The sequence below is a fragment of the Lolium rigidum genome, chromosome 4 (genome assembly GCF_022539505.1).
Source record: "Lolium rigidum isolate FL_2022 chromosome 4, APGP_CSIRO_Lrig_0.1, whole genome shotgun sequence".
NCBI lineage: Eukaryota > Viridiplantae > Streptophyta > Magnoliopsida > Poales > Poaceae > Lolium > Lolium rigidum.
The window spans coordinates 72,044,552-72,062,548 of record NC_061511.1 but is presented as its reverse complement, the minus strand read 5'-3'; the positions used below and the strand labels follow the sequence as shown (position 1 = coordinate 72,062,548).

The window sequence follows — 17,997 nt, the reverse complement described above, 5'->3', positions numbered from 1 at the left end:
CTCGCTTGTTTGTGTTACTCTGCTGCTTGTTATTTCACTACTGCTATGCATATAAAGCTGCTACTACCGATAAACTCTTGCGAGCAAGTCTGTTTTCCAGTGCAGTTGAATTGACTACTCCGCTGTTAAGGCTTTCAAGTATTCTTTGTCTCCCCTTGTGTCGAATCAATAAATTGGGTTTTACTTCCCGCGAAGACTATTACGATCCCCTATACTTGTGGGTTATCAGGATGCCCAAGGCATCCCCTTCTTCATCAATAATTTATCAGGTCACCTCTAGTGAAACTATATTTTGATTCCGTCACATCTTATGTGCTTTATTTGGAGCGTATGTGTGCTTTTATTTTCGTTTTGTTATTTTCATTCTCTGAATAAATTCGGATCCTAGCAATGCTTGTGTGGGAGAGAGACACGCTCCGCTTTTTCATTTGAACACTGGTGTTCTTTGTTTTACTTTTAATGTTCATGGCAAAAGCTGAAAGCCGCTGCACTTATTGCTATTTGGTTGGAAACAGAAAATGCTTCATGTGGTAATTGGTATATTGTCTTGAATAATTTGATACTTCTCAATTGTTTTGAGCTCTTAAGTAGATCATGTTTAAGCTCTTGCATCATGTAGTTTAAACCTATTAGTGGAGAACTACCGTAGAGCTTGTTGAAATTTGGTTTGCATGATTGGTCTCTCTAAGGTCTAGATATTTTCGGGTAAAAGTGTTTGAGCAACAAGGAAGACAGTGTAGAGTCTTATAATGCTGGCAGTATGTTCTTATGTAAGTTTTGTTGTACCGGTTCATACTTGTGTTTGCTTCAAACAACCTTGCTAGCCAAAGCCTTGTACTGAGAGGGAATGCTTCTCGTGCATCCAAAACCTTGAGCCAAAACCTATGCCATGTGTGTCCACCATAACTACCTACTATGTGGTATTTTTCCGCCATTTCAAGTAAATACTTCATGTGCTACCTTTAAACAATTCAAAAGTTATTGTCTCTTATTTGTGTCAATGTTTTATAGCTCATGAGGAAGTATGTGGTGTTTTATCTTTCAATCTTGTTGGGCAGACTTTCACCAATGGACTAGTGGCACATCTGCTTATCCAATAATTTTGCAAAAAGAGCTGGCAACGTGGTTCCCAGCACCAATTAATTAACTTTCATTAATAATTCTCTTCACATGTTTTGCCCTGATTCATCAGTAAGCAACTTAATTTTGCAAATAGACACTCCTCCATGGTATGTGAAATGTTGGAAGGCACCCGAGGGTTCGGTTAGCCATGTCTTGTGAAAGAAAAGGTTGGGAGGAGTGTCATCCATAAATAAAACTAAAGTACATGTGTAAACAAAAGAGAAGAGGGATGATCTACCTTGCTGGTAGAGATAACGTCCTTCATGGGAGCCGCTCTTTGAAAGTCTGTTTGACAAGGGGGTTAGAGTGCCCACTACCATTCGTTGACAACAACAAACACCTCTCAAAACTATACTTTTATGCTCTCTATATGATTTCAAAACTTGAAAAGCTCTACACATGATTTAATCCCTGCTTCCCTCTGTGAAGGGCCTTTCTTTTACTTTATGTTGAGTCAGTTTACCTACTTCCTTCTATCTTAGAAGCAAACACTTGTGTCAACTATGTGCATTGATTCTTACATGCTTGCTTATTGCACTCATCATATTATTTTGTGTTGACAATTATCCATGAGATATACATGTTGAAAGTTGAAAGCACAACTGCTGAAACTTAAATCTTCCTTTGTGTTGTTTCAAAACCTTCTATTAAGAATCTATTGCTTTATGAGTTAACTCTTATGCAAGACTTTTTGATGCTTGTATTGAAAGTACTATTCATGAAAAGTCTTTGCTATATGATTCAGTTGTTTAGTCATTATCTTTCTGTTAGCAAAATATAGACCATTGCTTTGAGTCACTTCATTCATCACATATGCTTTACAATAGTATTGATCAAGATTATGTTGGTAGCATGTCACTTCAGAAATTATTCTTTTTATCGTTTACCTACTCGAGGGCGAGTAGGAACTAAGCTTGGGGATGCTTGATACGTCTCCAACATATCTATAATTTCTTATGTTCCATGCTAGTTTTATGACAATACCTACATGTTTTATTCATACTTTATATCATTTTGATGCATTTTCCGGTACTAACCTATTAACAAGATGCCGAAGCGCCGGTTCTCGTTTTCTGCCGTTTTTGGTTTCGGAAATCCTACACGGAAATATTCTCGGAATTGGACGAAACAAAAGCACATGGCCCTATTTTCCACGGAGTGTTCCAAAACATCGAAGAAGAGTCGGAGACGGCCAGCAGGGGGGCCACCCCATAGGGCGGCGCGGCCCCACCTCCTGGCGCGCCCAGGTGTGGGGAGCCCACCTCCTGGCTCCCCCGACGCTGCCTCTTCGCCTATATATTCCTTCGTATCGGAAAACCCTAGTACCGAGAGCCAAAATACGGGAAAAGTTCCAGAGACGCCGCCGCCGTCAACCCCATCTCGGGGGGTCTGAAGATCACCTCTGGCACCCTGCAGGAGAGAGGAATCATCACCGGAGGGCTCTACATCACCATGCCCGCCTCTGGACTGATGCGTGAGTAGTTCATCCTTGGACTATGGGTCCATAGAAGTAGCTAGATGGTTGTCTTCTCCTATTATGCCATCATGTTTAGATCTTGTGAGCTGCCTATCATGATCAAGATCATCTTATTGTAATGCTACATGTTGTGTTTGTTGGGATCTGATGAATATGGAATACTATGTCAAGTTGATTGTCGATCTATCATATATGTGTTGTTTATGATCTTGCATGCTCTCCGTTGCTAGTAGAGGCTCTGGCGAAGTTGATAGTTGTAACTCCAAGAGGGAGTATTTATGCTAGATAGTGGGTTCATGTCTCCATTGAATCTGGGACAGTGATGTGAAAGTTCTAAGGTTGTGGATGTGCTGTTGCCACTAGGGATAAAACATCAATGCTTTGTCTAAGGATATTTGTATTGTTTACATTACGCATAGTACTTAATGCAATTGTCTGTTGTTTGCAACTTAATACTGGAAGGGGTGCGGATGCTAACCCGAAGGTGGACTTTTTAGGCATATATGCATGCTGGATAGCGGTCTATGTTCTTTGTCGTAATGCCCTAAGTAAATATCATAGTAGTCATCATGATATGTATGTGCATTGTTATGCCCTCTCCATTTGTCAATTGCCCAACTGTAATTTGTTCACCCAACATGTTATTTATCTTATTGGAGAGACACCACTAGTGAACCGTGGACCCCGGTCCATTCTTTTACATCCGAAATACAACCTACCGCAATCATTGTTCTCTCGTTGTTCTTTGCAAGCAAACATCATTCTCCACACCATACATTTAATCCTTTGTTTTCGACAAGCTTGGTGAGATTGACAACCTCATTGTTAAGTTGGGGCAAAGTATCTTGATTGTGTTGTGCAGGTTCCACGTTGGCTCCGGAATCCCTGGTGTTGCGCCGCACTACACTTCTTCACCAACAACCTTCACGTGGCCTTCATCTCCTACTGGTTCGATAACCTTGGTTTCTTACTGAGGGAAAACTCGCCTGTCGTACGCATCATACCTTCCTCTTGGGGTTCCCAACGGACGTGTGCTTTACCGTCACAAGCAGCTACTTTGTTGGCGCCGTCGTCGGGGAGGAATCAACACTCCATCACCGTCACGCGCTATCACCCGCGCCCTCTCCTCTCTCCTCCGGCCGACCGGCCACATCATTTCTTTTATTTTTTATTTTTTTTTAATTATTTAGAAATACAATTTGTTAGAACTCTATTGTTCGAAATAGTTAGAAAATATTTTAGAAATGTTAGTAATTATTTTTAGTATGTGGTTAGTAATGTTAGAAATAGTTAGTAAATATTTTTGAAAGGTTAGTACTATAACATAGTTAGAAATGTTTGAAATATTTAGTAAATAGTTTTAATATGTAGTTAGTAATGTTAGAAATAGTTAGTAAATATTTTAGAAATGTTAGAACTATAATAGTTAGAAATGTTAGAAATAGTTAGTAAATATTTTTAATATGTAAATATTATATTTGTAGTATTTTATATTTTCATAGCTATGATTCCACCGCGTCATCGATTACCAGATGATGATGACCCATGTCCGGGACTGGGCTCCGCAGGGCTAGCACTGGGAGGTGTTACCTTCCGGGACACGCACCTTGGTGCGGAATCTGGGTCCCGTCCTCGACTCGGATATTCTTTGGTGGCGGTCGCGTGTGCCACGATCGGTGCGGAGGGAGCTAGGCCCCCGAGGAGGTGGTAGGTCACCGCATTAGAGAGGAGGACGAGCACGTTCAACGTTACATGCATGTTTTAGACACCATGTATAGGGACGGATGATCAGTTATGTAGGGATTTCACGTGAGCTATGATCCTATGACTGTTCCGTGGCTTTGGGTTTTCACCGCCCGTGACTCAGCACCCGGTCGGCGTTGAGAGGTTGTAGTGATGTATTAGGGTTAAATAAAAAATGGACCTGAGCTATATATGTAACCGCAATATCTGTTTTGAGCAATACATTATCCTTAATTAATAACTATATATGTAACTCCAATCTCTGTTTTGTGCATTATCCTTAATTAATATCTATATATGTGTTATATGATGGTTCCTATAACTTGCAAGTCGTTGCAGAAACTATGGACGCTGACAGAGACGAAGTACAAGAAGAATTGATGGCGAACCTCATAGCCGGCGGTGGAGATGCCGATGTCACCGCAAAGTATCTGAATGACTCCAGTGAGGGAGCGAAGGATCTTGAGCGAAGAGAAGATGATGGCTCCGGTGAGGAAGAAGATAATGGCTCCGGTGATGGAACCTTAGTTATTACAAAGTCCACTGAGTTATATAAATTAAGTCATTGCTAACTAGATGCATTAACTGATTTGTATATATATTATATATATATATATATATTAGCGATGAATTCTTTCTTTTTTACCCCTTTGGAACGAGCCAATCTTTTGTAAAGTCGAAGCGAGGCCTGGCCAAAAAGTTGTCAAAAGGTGTTAGGTTAGACATCGTCAAAATCAATCATAATGGCCGACCGACTGCTCCAGAGAAGGCGAAAAAAATATTTATAAGTCAATGCGGAGTGGTTGTTAGGGACTGCATCCCGATCACCGTTCGAGAATGGCACAAGCCAAAGACTGAAGAGGTTGCAGAAGGTACTTATGTCGATGATGTATCCAGAAACAACCTTTGGCGTCAGCTCATGGCACAGGAGAATCAAGATACATCCAAAAAGATGGAGGAGAAAGACAAAGATTTTGGTCTAAAGAAGATGGTCGAACAATTCAAAAACCACAAGAAAAGATTGTACCGTGACTTTTTCAAGCAAAACAAGACTCCAGAATTCACTGGAGCGCATGAGAAGATAAAAGATCACTGGCCCAAATTCGTGAAGTTCAAGCTTTCAGATGAATTTAAGAAAAGGTCGGAAACAAATAAGGCAAATGCTGCGTTGAAGAAATAACACCAAGTTACGGGTCCAAGTGGCTACAGGGCTAACATGCCTAAGTGGGAGAAAGCTGAGGCCAAACTGATCAGCAAAGGGATCAATATAGCGACATCTGATTGGAACGAACGGTCCAAGGAGTGGTTCTACAGGGTTGGGGGAAAGTTGAACCCAATAAACAGGAAAGTGTATTTATAATAAAGAATATCTCAAAAGACCTTGTGAAGCCCTTATAGCTGCACATAAGGACAACCGGGAGGGGAGGTTCCATCCCGAAATAGAGAACGACGAGCTGACATGCGCCCTTGGGAATAAAGAACACGGCGGACGAACACGAGGCACGATTGGCTCCGTTCAGTGGAAGTATGGCTTCCCCGAGGAAAGGAAGAGATTTCCTGATAAAAGTCATGCGAGGAGAAAGGCAAGGAAAGAAGACCGCATATCGTCCTTAGAGGAATCTATGAGCGTCCTTAAAGCCCAAATTCACAAAGTACTTAGCCAGCGATCTCAGGGGCAGCATGAAGATCCTGCATTCGATGCTATCAACCCGCAGCAATCTCAGCACCGAAAAAGCAGTGTGGCTTCCACTCAACTCGATAATAGTAATGATGATAAGGTGATGTTGGCTCCTCGCTACCCCGTGCATGATATCACAGAGATCCATCCTTGTGAGCTGGATGTAAAAGTTGTGAACATATCCATGAAGGCGGCGGTCAGCTATGTCTCACCTACAACTACTTACCATTGCCATCCGGTTCCAGATGGCTATGATATTGCGGGGGTGGATGAAGTGATGGCAGTATATGAGCCGTTGATGCTTGACCACCCTGCAGGTGAAGATGGGGAAATCACTGAACTAGGAGAAGCCATTAGAACCACCGTTCTATGGCGAAAGGAAAACATTGTGCTTCCAGGTTCGAAGCCAAGCAGGCTACCTCCAGCTCATTCTCCGCCGCCTCCGAAGTCTCCTCCGCATGATCAGTCTCCTCCGCGTCAGCATACTCCGCCGCCTCCTCCTCGTCAGGAGACTCTGCCGACTCTGCCGCCTAAGCAAAATAGGAAGAGTACTGCGGCAAGTACTACAACTCCGAAGAGATCATCAGCTCCGAAGAGGTCTAAGACTCCCGAGTTGTTACCATACGAGAGGACTGATGAGTAAAATGACGAAATTGCAATGGTCCAGATGAACGCGCATTTTGCACCGAAGAAGCCTCCGCCAAAGATGTTTATAGCGCCGAATACAGTTCGGCACTTAGCCGAGACGAGAGCAAAGCAAGCTGAGTTGGCAACTAATTATGACCTCTCTCTTGGACAGTCCTCTAGAGCGAAAAAGGGAAAAAATTGCCCAGCTCGAACAACAGGAAAATCAATCGCTACCCCCTTGGTTGTGCACTCCTATGATGATCCGGAGACGGCAGCGATGATCGAACGGACGGCTAGAGAGCTTGGAGCAGTGGTTCAGTACGAAGGTTACTTCCCCATAGCTGAAGTAACATACACATACACATGCGGGCAGCCTCTCGTCAGACCTGACCAGCTCCAGCATCTAGGGACTCAGATGCGAAATTTGCATGAATGGTACATGCAAGCCTGTAGGAAGTCGGAGATCGTACTGATAGTGGGAATTAGAGATGAGCATTACTTTCGGGGAAACGAGGAGCTAAACATTGAGTTTGAAGAACTATTTCAGTTATTCAATCAAGATGCCCTCGACAAAACTCTCATGAGTTTCTAGTGTCTGTAAGTGATTTATTTCTGTAATTAAGTCTCTAGCTCAGCTCATTCATTGCACTAACAATTATCCTCACTATATTCTTTTATACGCTCTATATTATGTAGAATGAAGATGTTCGAATGCAGAAGAGGTGGACTCTATGAAATTGGGTTCATTGACCCAAACACCATTCACGGAGTTACGGTAAACCAGTTCCCCAAAGACACAGAGGACAACATGCTAATATTTTTACAGAAGCAACAAAACAAATCGGAAATATTCTTCCCTTACAACTACGAGTGAGTGTTATTGTCTTATACATATTCCATTTTGCTTACTCTATGTTAAGTCTTAACTAATCCTTTGAGTTATGCGTGCGCAGATTTCACTATATTCTCCTAATCATTCAGCTTGAGAAAAGAGTGGTACTTGTCATGGGCTTGAAATGTAAAGAGCATCGGCAATGGGTGAACATGGCTGCCCTGCTGCTACAGAGGTAATTTCAATCAATATCGCCATGTATCGACATCTTCTATTCTCATTTCCTGATATCAAGTAATTAGTAACTCATTTGCTCATTTTTTTCTTTCCCGGGCAAGGCTTAGAAACGGTTCATCGACACTGCTCTGGGTCAATAGAAACCGAATCTTACATTTCAAGATCGACCTATAAGTAGTACTATAGCTATATCCGTGAATCTCTTTGATATTTTGTTTCAATACCATGATTGATTATTAGTTTGATCAAACTATTTTTTCGTAAAGTGTTTGAAGCATGAACCCGAAAATAACTTATGTGGGTACTACGTCTGCGAGTTCATTCGCGAGATGACCTGTCACCGGGAGCCGGAGGCGTCTATACATCTCTTTTTAAAAAAATTAGATGGAACCCGTGCGGGACTTTCTCCTAACGGTGGATCGCATCCGAGCAATTCAAGAGGAATTTGCGGGATTCTTAGTTAGGGAGGTCATAGCTCCAACTGAAGAATACCATGGTGAGTTCATATTTGGCATTAGGGATTTGAGATAGATGGTAAAGATGATCGACTTTATATTTTAAACATGCATTACGTGTATTGTATTTCATGACAATGTCTATATATTCATGACGATGTTTGTGGTTTCTTGAATGATGTATGTATTGCAGAATTGAATGAATAAAATAAAACTCTGAAACTGCCGCGTCAGAGAAACAGCCGCTGCTCCACTTTAAATCTCTGTCGCGGCAGAGAAACGGCCATTTTCTCTGCCGCGGCAGAGACCCTTTAATCCTGGTTCGTAAGACCGGGACCAAAGGTCCTCCACCATGAGCTACCTGGCCGCACCATGTGAAAGATCCTTTAGTCCCGGTTTATATTTGAACCGGACCTTTAGTCCCGAATGTGCAGTTCCGGTGGCACAACCGAAACTAAAGCTCAAACGAATCGGGACTATATGCCTGTTTTTCACTAGTGCCCACGGAGCCACATGAGCCCCCAGGATCCATGTTCAGCTCGACTCAATAATATCACGTTAAATTTGTGAGCTACATGGAGCCAGGTTTGTTGGTGCTATACAATATCTCGACTCCGGGTGGTGTATATATACACTCCGCCAACAACCGTAGCCACTAAACATACTTTGGTGCGTAGTCTTCATCTTGCTTCTATCCATGGCTGTTTTGGGTTTCTTGCTTTCCATCGCGTGTTCCTTGCCTGGTGATGATTATAGAGAAATTACCACACTATGACTCGTGGCTAATCTGAATGTGCATGTGAGGCATCGGGAGCGCACTAGTCACGCAGATGCTGTCTCGAGGATTGCTAGTAGCCGAGAAGGTCACGTAAAAAGATGAAGCACCCTGAAATCGCAACACATTATATTATACACTATATAAAAGCTGATCAGATCAGCGCCTCCAAAGCGTTTTGAGCACTGTAGAAGTGCTATTTATCCTCTCATTTTTCCAATCGTTGCCTCACGCGTGTCCCTTGCTTGGTTTTGCCTTTTTTTCCTTTTTCTTTTTTGCCTGAGCAGGTTACCGGCTACCGGCTGAGGAGCTCTTTTGTGGATCTCTCAGTATTTACTCCTATTGGGCTAACGTGGCTTTATTTTCAGAACGTGGCAGTTTTTACCTAGGCCACCGATTGGAGAGAGATTTCTAGGCGTTTCTGGTCAACTCGCCTGCATCGCTATCTTCTCCAAGTACACAGTCCACCACTCACGTCCGGCATCGTAGCCCCGAGCGACCTCCACGCCGTCCTCCTTACTCCCCCCTCCTCCTGCCCTCTCCGGAGCACGGTAGCTCCATGGGCCGGCGAGAAGCGAGAACCCGACGCCCATCCCCAAGATTTCCTGTTCAAGAGCGAGATCAACCCGAGGCTCCTCATCCCCAGTCTCCTAGGGTACACATGACCTCGCCCACATCTTCCCCTCTCTCTGCTTAATTTAATTTCTCTCAAGTACAACAGCCTTCTATCTTGATCGATGCGGCATGTCAGATGCATCTCTGTGCTACATGACTAAGATGCGGCGTGGGGATTGCTGGTTGCAGCGTGGGGTGTTCCGAGGGAAAATCCAGCATGGTGATCGTCCGTGCAGCGAGTGGAACAAGGTGCATGTTGCGCCGTCTGCTTGATGGAATCTGTTGCCGAGGTAAGGCCGTTTCCCCTGTGTCCACCATCCTTCTTCCATTACTTTGTTGCTTCGTATTCTCCTTTTTCGGCAGTAGGGATTGGCAACAGCGGTGGAGCAGATCACTCGGTGGCAACACCGGCGTTGCGTAGCGCCTACCAGTAAGAGGAAGGAGGGCGCGCCGTGCCGCCAGTTCGGGCAGCCAAGCCGACCAGCAGCACCTCTGAGCACGAGGATGGAGAGGTGGCTTTCCGCGGGTGCCGTGCTGCTGCGAGCTGGCTGTATGGTCGGTTTATTGTGCTGGTGAGGAACCCTAATTTCCTTGGAGATAAGCGGCCACAGGTTCCATTTGGTGTTGCGGCTATTTATTTCTACATATATCTATACTTTTCTACCTTCGTGTGTTCTCTGTAGGAGTAGAACATGTGCCTTTCAGCTGTTTGTGTTTATGCCTAAATGGAGAAAGGGAATTTATCTACAAAAGAAGGAATCATGACATTGTTGCCGATGTTGCTTATTGCTTATTACATGTTTAGAATGCAAAATTTCCAATATTTTCTCCACCAGGATAAGTTGTTGATGTTCATGTGTTTAAATTTGATGTTGGTTCTGGCCATCTCAAGGAAAATCACATTCATTTCGATAATGTTTTTTTATGATTAACCATCCAGACTTCTAGAAACAAAGCCCAATGTCATATCTTCCCGGGAGCTCTTCCCAAGGTCTGGAAGATGAAGAAAAATGTATTGAGCTGGATGTTTCTCATCTGATGGGTTATGTGCATAAACGAATGTTCAAGCCCGATGCAGAATTATGAAAGTGCTTTTATTTACCTGGACTATAAAAGTGCTATCGCAACATATATAGAGGTACCTTTCCAGCCAGTCTTTTGCCTTCTTGATATTATAACATAGGCCGACCTTTCTTTTTGTTGGAATAGGTGTACAACATGCCTTGAGAGGTATAACTACAGTGATGATCATTAAAACCACATTTTGGTGTTTCCTGTTGATGTATATATGCATGCACCTGGTTCAAGAATATAGGGGTAAATTAATTGAGATGAAAAGAAAATCTCTATGTTATGCTTTCCAGTTCAGTTTCCACTAGAAAAATCACAAAACGCTACTGCTTAATTTGAGGTTTTTTGGATTCCTTAATTGACAAAAGGTTATTTTATCATTGCAAATTGTGATCAGATGTTTCTTGCTTGGGATTGTGTATTTTTTCCTGCATACATTTTTCTGTTTATATCTTTTTTTTTGCGAGAACTGTTTATATCCATTTGATGCAACAAAATACTTCACGCAGGTCTTATTAAAAATTTATGGAATTCTTTTCCATCGAGCTTATTGCCCAGTTTTTTTTCACATTTAACTAATGTCAACTTTCCAGCTGAAGTTCCGGTTTTGTCTAGATGTATCGAGATAGCAAGTGCAAGTGTCCACTGCTCGATTTGTTCATATATGGTAATGCTGTCCTAGATGGGGCTCTTCCTGTTTAAGTATCATTCCGGTAATCTCGCGGATCATACTTTTCTTGGTTATTTCTATCAAGCTGCACGTATTGAAGCCTGACTGCTTAAATTTATTTGGACGACCAAGATCATGTTGGAGGGCTCAACTCAAGAAATCTGCAGCATACGCTTTCATTACTCTCGCTTCTCAGGCTATCTATGAGAGCTAAAGTGACCAAACGAATTTTGGTTACACAGGAAAGGCATATGGCCAGTGCTTAGTTTCCTGTACATTGTAAGGCAGCATCCTGACGGCTGTCTTCACTAGCTGTACCATTTGTACTGCGTGTAATTTTTCATATTTGCAATGGATGGATGTGCTAACATTTACCTTTCTTTTTCATGTTTTTATGTAGCAATTACGAATGGAACACTTGCCATCCACATATTGCATTGTTTTAATTCGATGCTTTTGCGACTGGTACTTACAGGTTCGCAGCACCTAGCCACAGCCTTAACAAATACTTTCAACAGAATGAACAAAATGATTGTATGCTTCAATGTATTACTACTTTTCTATCTCTCTAGCTTTTACTTAGTCGTCAGCGGTAACCGTAATGACGTACCAGCCACTGACGACTGAATTTATGCTTGCTGACGCTTATCCTCATCCGCCTCCAGTTCCCCGTATCTCCTCATTCACGTTTTAGGATACCTGTTGAAGTCAATGAGCGAAGCATGTGCACCATTTCCCGGGGCAGTAATCTAGCCGAATTAATAGAGAAAGCAACACTCATACTTTGGGATGAAGCGCCAATGACTCACAGACGTTGCTTTGAAGCGGTTGATAGAAGCATGAGGGACATTTTGTCTGCGAATGAACCTTCACGGAAATTGCTCCCTTTCGGTGGGAAGACTGTAGTTTTGGGAGGGGATTTCAGGCAAGTGTTACCTGTTGTGGAAGGGGGCAGTAGAGCGGAAATTGTGAACTCTTCCCTTATGAAGTCACCCCTTTGGCAGCATGTAACTGTCCTCAAGCTACGCAGAAATATGAGATTGTCTAATCCACAGTTGTCCGATGAAGAACAAGCTGCTTTGGAGGAATTTGCGCAGTGGGTCCTCGATGTCGGTGATGGAGCTGTGCACATGGATACACGAGAAGGAGAGGCTACCCCTTCATGGATCTCTTTGCCACCAGATACAGCACTGCTGCCAGACTCTGATCCTATTTCTGCTATTGTTGATGCAGTGTACGATTCATTTACTCAAATGTATTCTGATGCAGCTTATCTCGCAGACCGCACCATTGTGTGTCCTACTAATAAAGTTGCCGACTCTATCAACGAGACTGTTTTCTCTAAGGTGCCTGGGGAGGAGATGCTGTTCGAGAGCTGTGATTCTATATGTAAAACTCTCGACCATGCGGCTGATGCGGAACTGTTATATCCTCCTGAATTTCTCCATAAGATTGATCCTCCAAACTTTCCGCAGCATAGGATTTCATTGAAGATAGGGGTTCCAATAATGTTGTTAAGGAATATTAACCAGGCTATTGGACTTTGCAATGGCACCCGTTTAATGGTTACACGTCTAGGAGAATGGGTCCTTGAAGCTAAGATTATGACAGGGACCAATACTCAAATGTATTCTGATGCAGCTTATCTCGCAGACCGCGCCAATGTGTGTCCTACTAATAAAGTTGCCGACTCTATCAACGAGACTGTTTTCTCTAAGGTGCCTGGGGAGGAGATGCTGTTCGAGAGCTGTGATTCTATATGTAAAACTCTCGACCATGCGGCTGATGCGGAACTGTTATATCCTCCTGAATTTCTCCATAAGATTGATCCTCCAAACTTTCCGCAGCACAGGATTTCATTGAAGATAGGGGTTCCAATAATGTTGTTAAGGAATATTAACCAGGCTATTGGACTTTGCAATGGCACCCGTTTAATGGTTACACGTCTAGGAGAATGGGTCCTTGAAGCTAAGATTATGACAGGGACCAATATTGGTGAACGTGTGTGCATTCCAAGAATTGTTCTACACGCACCAGCCACCAAATGGCCATTTACATTGCAGCGCCGTCAATATCCAGTTAGGCTATGCTATGCAATGACTATCAACAAGAGCCAGGGTCAAAGTCTTAAGAAGGTTGGGGTCTACTTGCCTAAATCGGTGTTTTCGCATGGGCAATTCTATGTTGCAATCTCAAGGGTAACATCAAGGGAAGGGCTGAAAGTATTGGCGCTCGATGAATCTGGCAACCCGACTACCCAGACTAGAAATATAGTGTACCATGAAGCTCTTGCTCATCTATGAATGTCACTTCTTACATGGTATATTTTGTTTGCATGCACATGTTTTATTTTTGCCTGCATTTTGTATGTTGTACACTCTTCTTGAATTGTTCTTCTTCGCAGGTATCATTTCTTGGCAGAATCAGTGGATTTTTTTTTCTTCTAGCGCTCTGCTATGTGATCTATGTTAAGGGATACTTTCCCGTTGTTTAAACCGTGTATGTCAGGTTATCTCTGTTTCCTTTTGTGATGTTCTATTTTTCCTCACTGTGATGTCACTTATAGGACCATCTCTCTTGCTCTGTTGTTTTCCATCGCACTATTTTTCGTATCATTAGTTTTCAGTTTGTATTATGTTTGGTTATTCCTTTTAAAGTCTATGGTTCCAGTTCTGATTGTATGCTACAAATTACAGGCTTATGGGCATGTGTGCTGTTTTACCACATATCCATCAAACCTAATGGAAGGAGTTTCTGAATTTCTGTGCTGGCTGCAGCGGCCTGCAATCTGAAACCGTGTGCGCCCTCAAGGTGAATGACCAAGGCATATAAAGAGAGTTCAGTTTGTCACTCAGCTGTACTCATTTACTGCCTGTTTTCTGCTACATGGATTGCTACGTGTCTGCTACAAGCGCATGTATAAATAAACTTCCTTCTTTTCTTCTTTTTTTATGGTTGCTTACTCCCTCCGATCTATAATAAGTGCACAACATTCGTACTAAGTTCCCAACACTTATTGTGGATCAGAGGGACTATTTGAATTTACTTATCATCAGATTAAGTATGTGAAGGTCAATTAAGAGGTGTTTGCAATTTATGAAGATAATGTCTTTAGAAAAATGGGCAGCAGCTACAGAGGTCACTCATGGTTGGCAGAAAGATAAGAAGGCCAGCCTTGGGTGAGAAACAACTGCTTCAGCAATTAGGCTTGGTGAAGGCATTTCAGAAAATAGTCAAAAACTGATTCAATGTGACCTATCATACTCTGCCAACATAGAATGGCAGCTCAAACTAACCTGATATTCGGATCATCAAAAGATAAGACCACCTTCCGTTTGTCAGGTTTTATTGTCTTTGCATTCCCTCCTAGCAAGTAACGCCTGTGCCCCATCAGAAAGTGAGGGAAGTTCCCCCCTTGAGTCGTCACAAACACCTCGCTCTGAATAGAGACAGTGTAATCTAATGCTGCTAACCGAGATGAGTACCCCTACAGAAAATGGGTTAGTGAGTAGGACAATATTCAAACAGTGCGAACAAAATCAATGTGAAATCGATGAACATTTAATGCATGCATGGTCGTCCAACATTCAGAACAATATCAGGCTTGGCTGGGAAGCCATACCTTAAACTCAGCAAGTTCTTCAGGCAAAGCAAGAGTGTCCTTGGTCTCTAAAAGAGGGAACATCTGACGAAGGGGAGCCATGTATTTTGCAGCATTCTGTATTTTCCCAGAAGCTACATAGAGGAAGGTTGTATTGTTAAATCCCATGCCTCGCAGCATCATACCAACCTGCTCAAATTCAGTCAGTTAACACATTATCTCCAGTAAATTTAGTTGGCACTCAACTCAAAAGTTGCTGTTATTGACCTGAAACTTCACATGCTAAAGTAGTGGACAAAAATTCTATACAAATAAAGGAAAGCACAAAACATAAACCCTCAAGTGATCTTCAGTAATGACCTGAAAACGAATGCATTACTGAGTGCACATATGCCCAAAGGACTTAAATCACAGTTTTACTATACAAACATATAGAGTGGAAAAGGGTAAAACGATATACCAACCTTTAGAGGAGTAAGTGGGCATTTTCCATCCCTTCTGTTTGCCTCACGATTGATAACTCGACCAGGTCGGTGAAACTTCCCTCTCCAGCTCCTTTCACGGGCATTTTCCATTTCACTCTATTCTTTCCATAGATAGTGATCTGCAGATGAGTTGCCTTTAGTTCTCATATTTAGTATGCTGCTCATATTATGATTGAAGCGCAACAAAACATCTTTAGGGAATTCCTTCACCACTCTTACATGTTGTCTGAGTGTCTCGATAAAACGATCTTCGTCAAAAATATCACTAAATTTGCTGAAAAACATAGCAGGAGGTAAACACATTATTATCCTGAAACTCTATACAATAGTGTTCATACGTGGCACAGCACAAGGGAAAGGAATAAATTTGGATGAGAGCACCTAACGCTACTGCTATTGTATATGAACTTTTCATGCTACAGAGAACTGTAAATTTAGTTTGATGAAACATGTAAGCACCATCTGCTTTAATCTTGCACTGCAACATTAATAGAAGTTAGGAGAAAACAATGCCGTTCAGAACCAATGTATATTAGAATAGAAAGTAGAATGCCAAAAATAAACTTTCGTGGGTTTATCATTAGTTAAAAAATGAACTGCTATTAAGTAACTGTCCCATACAAGAGTAAATGTTGGAAATACAACTTAACAGATTTGGGTGGCTTTTGGTTTCGTTTGGATGGAAGATTTTCCCAAGGATTGGAGCCAAATTTACATGTATTTACCCTTTAAAACGATTCACAGAGTTATTATAAATTCTCAAAAAAATAGGGAAAGAAATCGGTAAGATACTATGGGTTGCCATAGTTAGATTTCTTATAGTTGACTATAACTTCCACCTAAAATAAAAAACGTCACTTCTAATAATTAGGACTATTATTTTTATCGTGAGATTCACACGGTCACATGGCTAGAGCCTCATAGTACCCATCTGAATCAGACAACAAATGCTACTTCATTACATGGTGAAGACCTTTCATGTTACTTATAAGCATCATGCCCAGGGCAGGGACTGTTTTCAATATCATAGTAATGCATATGTCCATGATTGGATGCAATTTGAGAGTTGGAAAGTGCAAGATCAGAGAGAAGCTCCATTAGAGTACAGCTACTTCTGTCCAAATAATATGAGCACACGCAGTGAATAATATGTGCTTGCAAGTTCCCAACCGGTGTGAGCTACTAATGCTCTTACCCTTTTCGTTTTTGTTTTTTGCGCACAGATGCATCTCTGTTTGTACTCTAGATTGAATTACCGTTGTTCCTATAGCTGGAATTTCTTCAGTTCGGGCGGTACAGAGAGAGGCAACATACCGTCCGTCAGTTTAGCTGTTGATGTCTGAATCCATGGGTTTTCGGCCTCCTTTGCTGCCGTGCTCCTTCGTCCTCCCTGCGCTCAGCTTGGCGGTGCCGCGCCCCATCCGACGAGCCTTCAGCACGTCGTCTTCCCGTCCGACCACGCAGGCCGTCCGTGCTCCTGCCGAATGGCTTCGGCGCTTGCAGCCTCGACGGGAAGGAAGCCGCGCAGGTTTTGCTCCACCTTCGCCGCCTCCTCCCGCCCCGTCTCCAGCTACCGCAGCAGCAGCTTGCACCGCTCAGCTGCTCACTCTTCTCCGATCCATTTGCCTTTTCCCCAAAATGTTCCTATCCTCAGCTGGCCTCATGAACGATAGATTTTTTTCTCGACGACACTGTACGATAGATGCTGCCAGCCGAATCGTCAAACTTCGCCAAGTCCGAACTTGCTGCTGCGGCCCATGTAAAGGACCTAGCCGTAGCCCGCCAGCCCAATCGACATTGGCTGGCCCGGTCACTTATGGAATAATACCCTAAAATACCGCGAACCAAACATAATTATGCATCAGCCGAAACCATTGCCGAAAAATAAAAATATATTCATTCCAACATAAAAAATTATTCACTGTTAGCCGTTTCCTTCTCGAACATGATTTGACTGTTAGCCACAAAAATCCACCAACTCCTCAAACAAGGCACCCTACACACCCTACTCACTATAACAACTCTAGAACATGTACATGCACCCTCTGGCCTAAACCAGTGGAAATATAAATCAACACTGTAAAAAATAACCCCGCCACCGATGCATAAACTGATGTACGCAAATACATTACATTTCAAATTCTATTAGTGCTGCCTCTTGCATTGTACATACAAATTCACATTTCCTAAGAACACTACCGGTAACAAATAAACCTTCTAATCACCAGCTACTTCTAATTCTCGATCACTAACGTGGCCACGGGCGCGGCGTGCCGCCGCGCCACTGCCTCCTAGTTTGGATAAGGCTCAGTGACGGAGAAGAGCTGACTGGTGACATGTGGTGTTTGGCTAACACCCAGGAAATGGCGTGGCTTGATCCAAGGCAGTCGTCAAGTTTGGCCAGCTGACTAGCGGGCGACGGGGAGAAGTTAAAAGAGTGGGTGTAGCGTGGGTGTGATGGTTGTACAACATAACTGAAACCGTCTCTCTCTCCCGAACCTGAATATTGCCCCCCCCCCCCCCCCCCCCCCCCAATCCCATTATTTTCCTTCCCGAATCATGTTTGTATTGTGCGATCATTGTGCAAGCAAGGGAGGCAACAGCGGGAG

At 42.9% G+C, this 17,997-nt stretch overlaps 1 protein-coding gene across 3 annotated transcripts; it reads right to left on the bottom strand.

Annotated features, from left to right (window-relative positions):
- Window positions 1-10,596: 10,596 nt before the first annotated feature.
- On the bottom strand, window positions 10,597-16,738 carry LOC124650316 (O-fucosyltransferase 9-like). 3 transcript variants are annotated; one of them, XM_047189858.1, is made up of 6 exons: window positions 16,703-16,738; window positions 15,608-15,662; window positions 15,368-15,507; window positions 14,925-15,092; window positions 14,599-14,789; window positions 10,597-10,859 (listed from the first exon to the last, which is right to left on the bottom strand). In XM_047189858.1, the coding sequence occupies exons 3-6, from the start codon at window positions 15,476-15,478 to the stop codon at window positions 10,625-10,627; spliced, it is 705 nt and encodes a 234-aa protein (XP_047045814.1). In that variant the 5' UTR covers window positions 15,479-15,507; window positions 15,608-15,662; window positions 16,703-16,738; the 3' UTR covers window positions 10,597-10,624. The 3 variants fall into 3 exon arrangements, with proteins under 3 accessions (XP_047045814.1, XP_047045815.1, XP_047045813.1); XM_047189859.1 differs by lacking the exon at window positions 15,608-15,662; XM_047189857.1 differs by lacking the exon at window positions 16,703-16,738 and having other exon boundaries at window positions 15,608-15,817.
- Window positions 16,739-17,997: the final 1,259 nt, after the last annotated feature.

What these genes read in the sequence shown, in the direction of transcription:
- LOC124650316 (XM_047189858.1), bottom strand. Translation starts at nt 15,478, where the DNA reads ATGGAAAATGCCCGTGAAAGGAGCTGGAGAGGGAAGTTTCACCGACCT. An exon ending in GCCCACTTACTCCTCTAAAG is followed by an intron (nt 15,093 to 15,367) that starts GTTGGTATATCG and finishes GAATTTGAGCAG; the next exon opens with GTTGGTATGATGCTGCGAGG. An exon ending in TTTGATGATCCGAATATCAG is followed by an intron (nt 10,860 to 14,598) that starts GTTAGTTTGAGC and finishes TTCTTGAACCAG; the next exon opens with GTGCATGCATATATACATCA.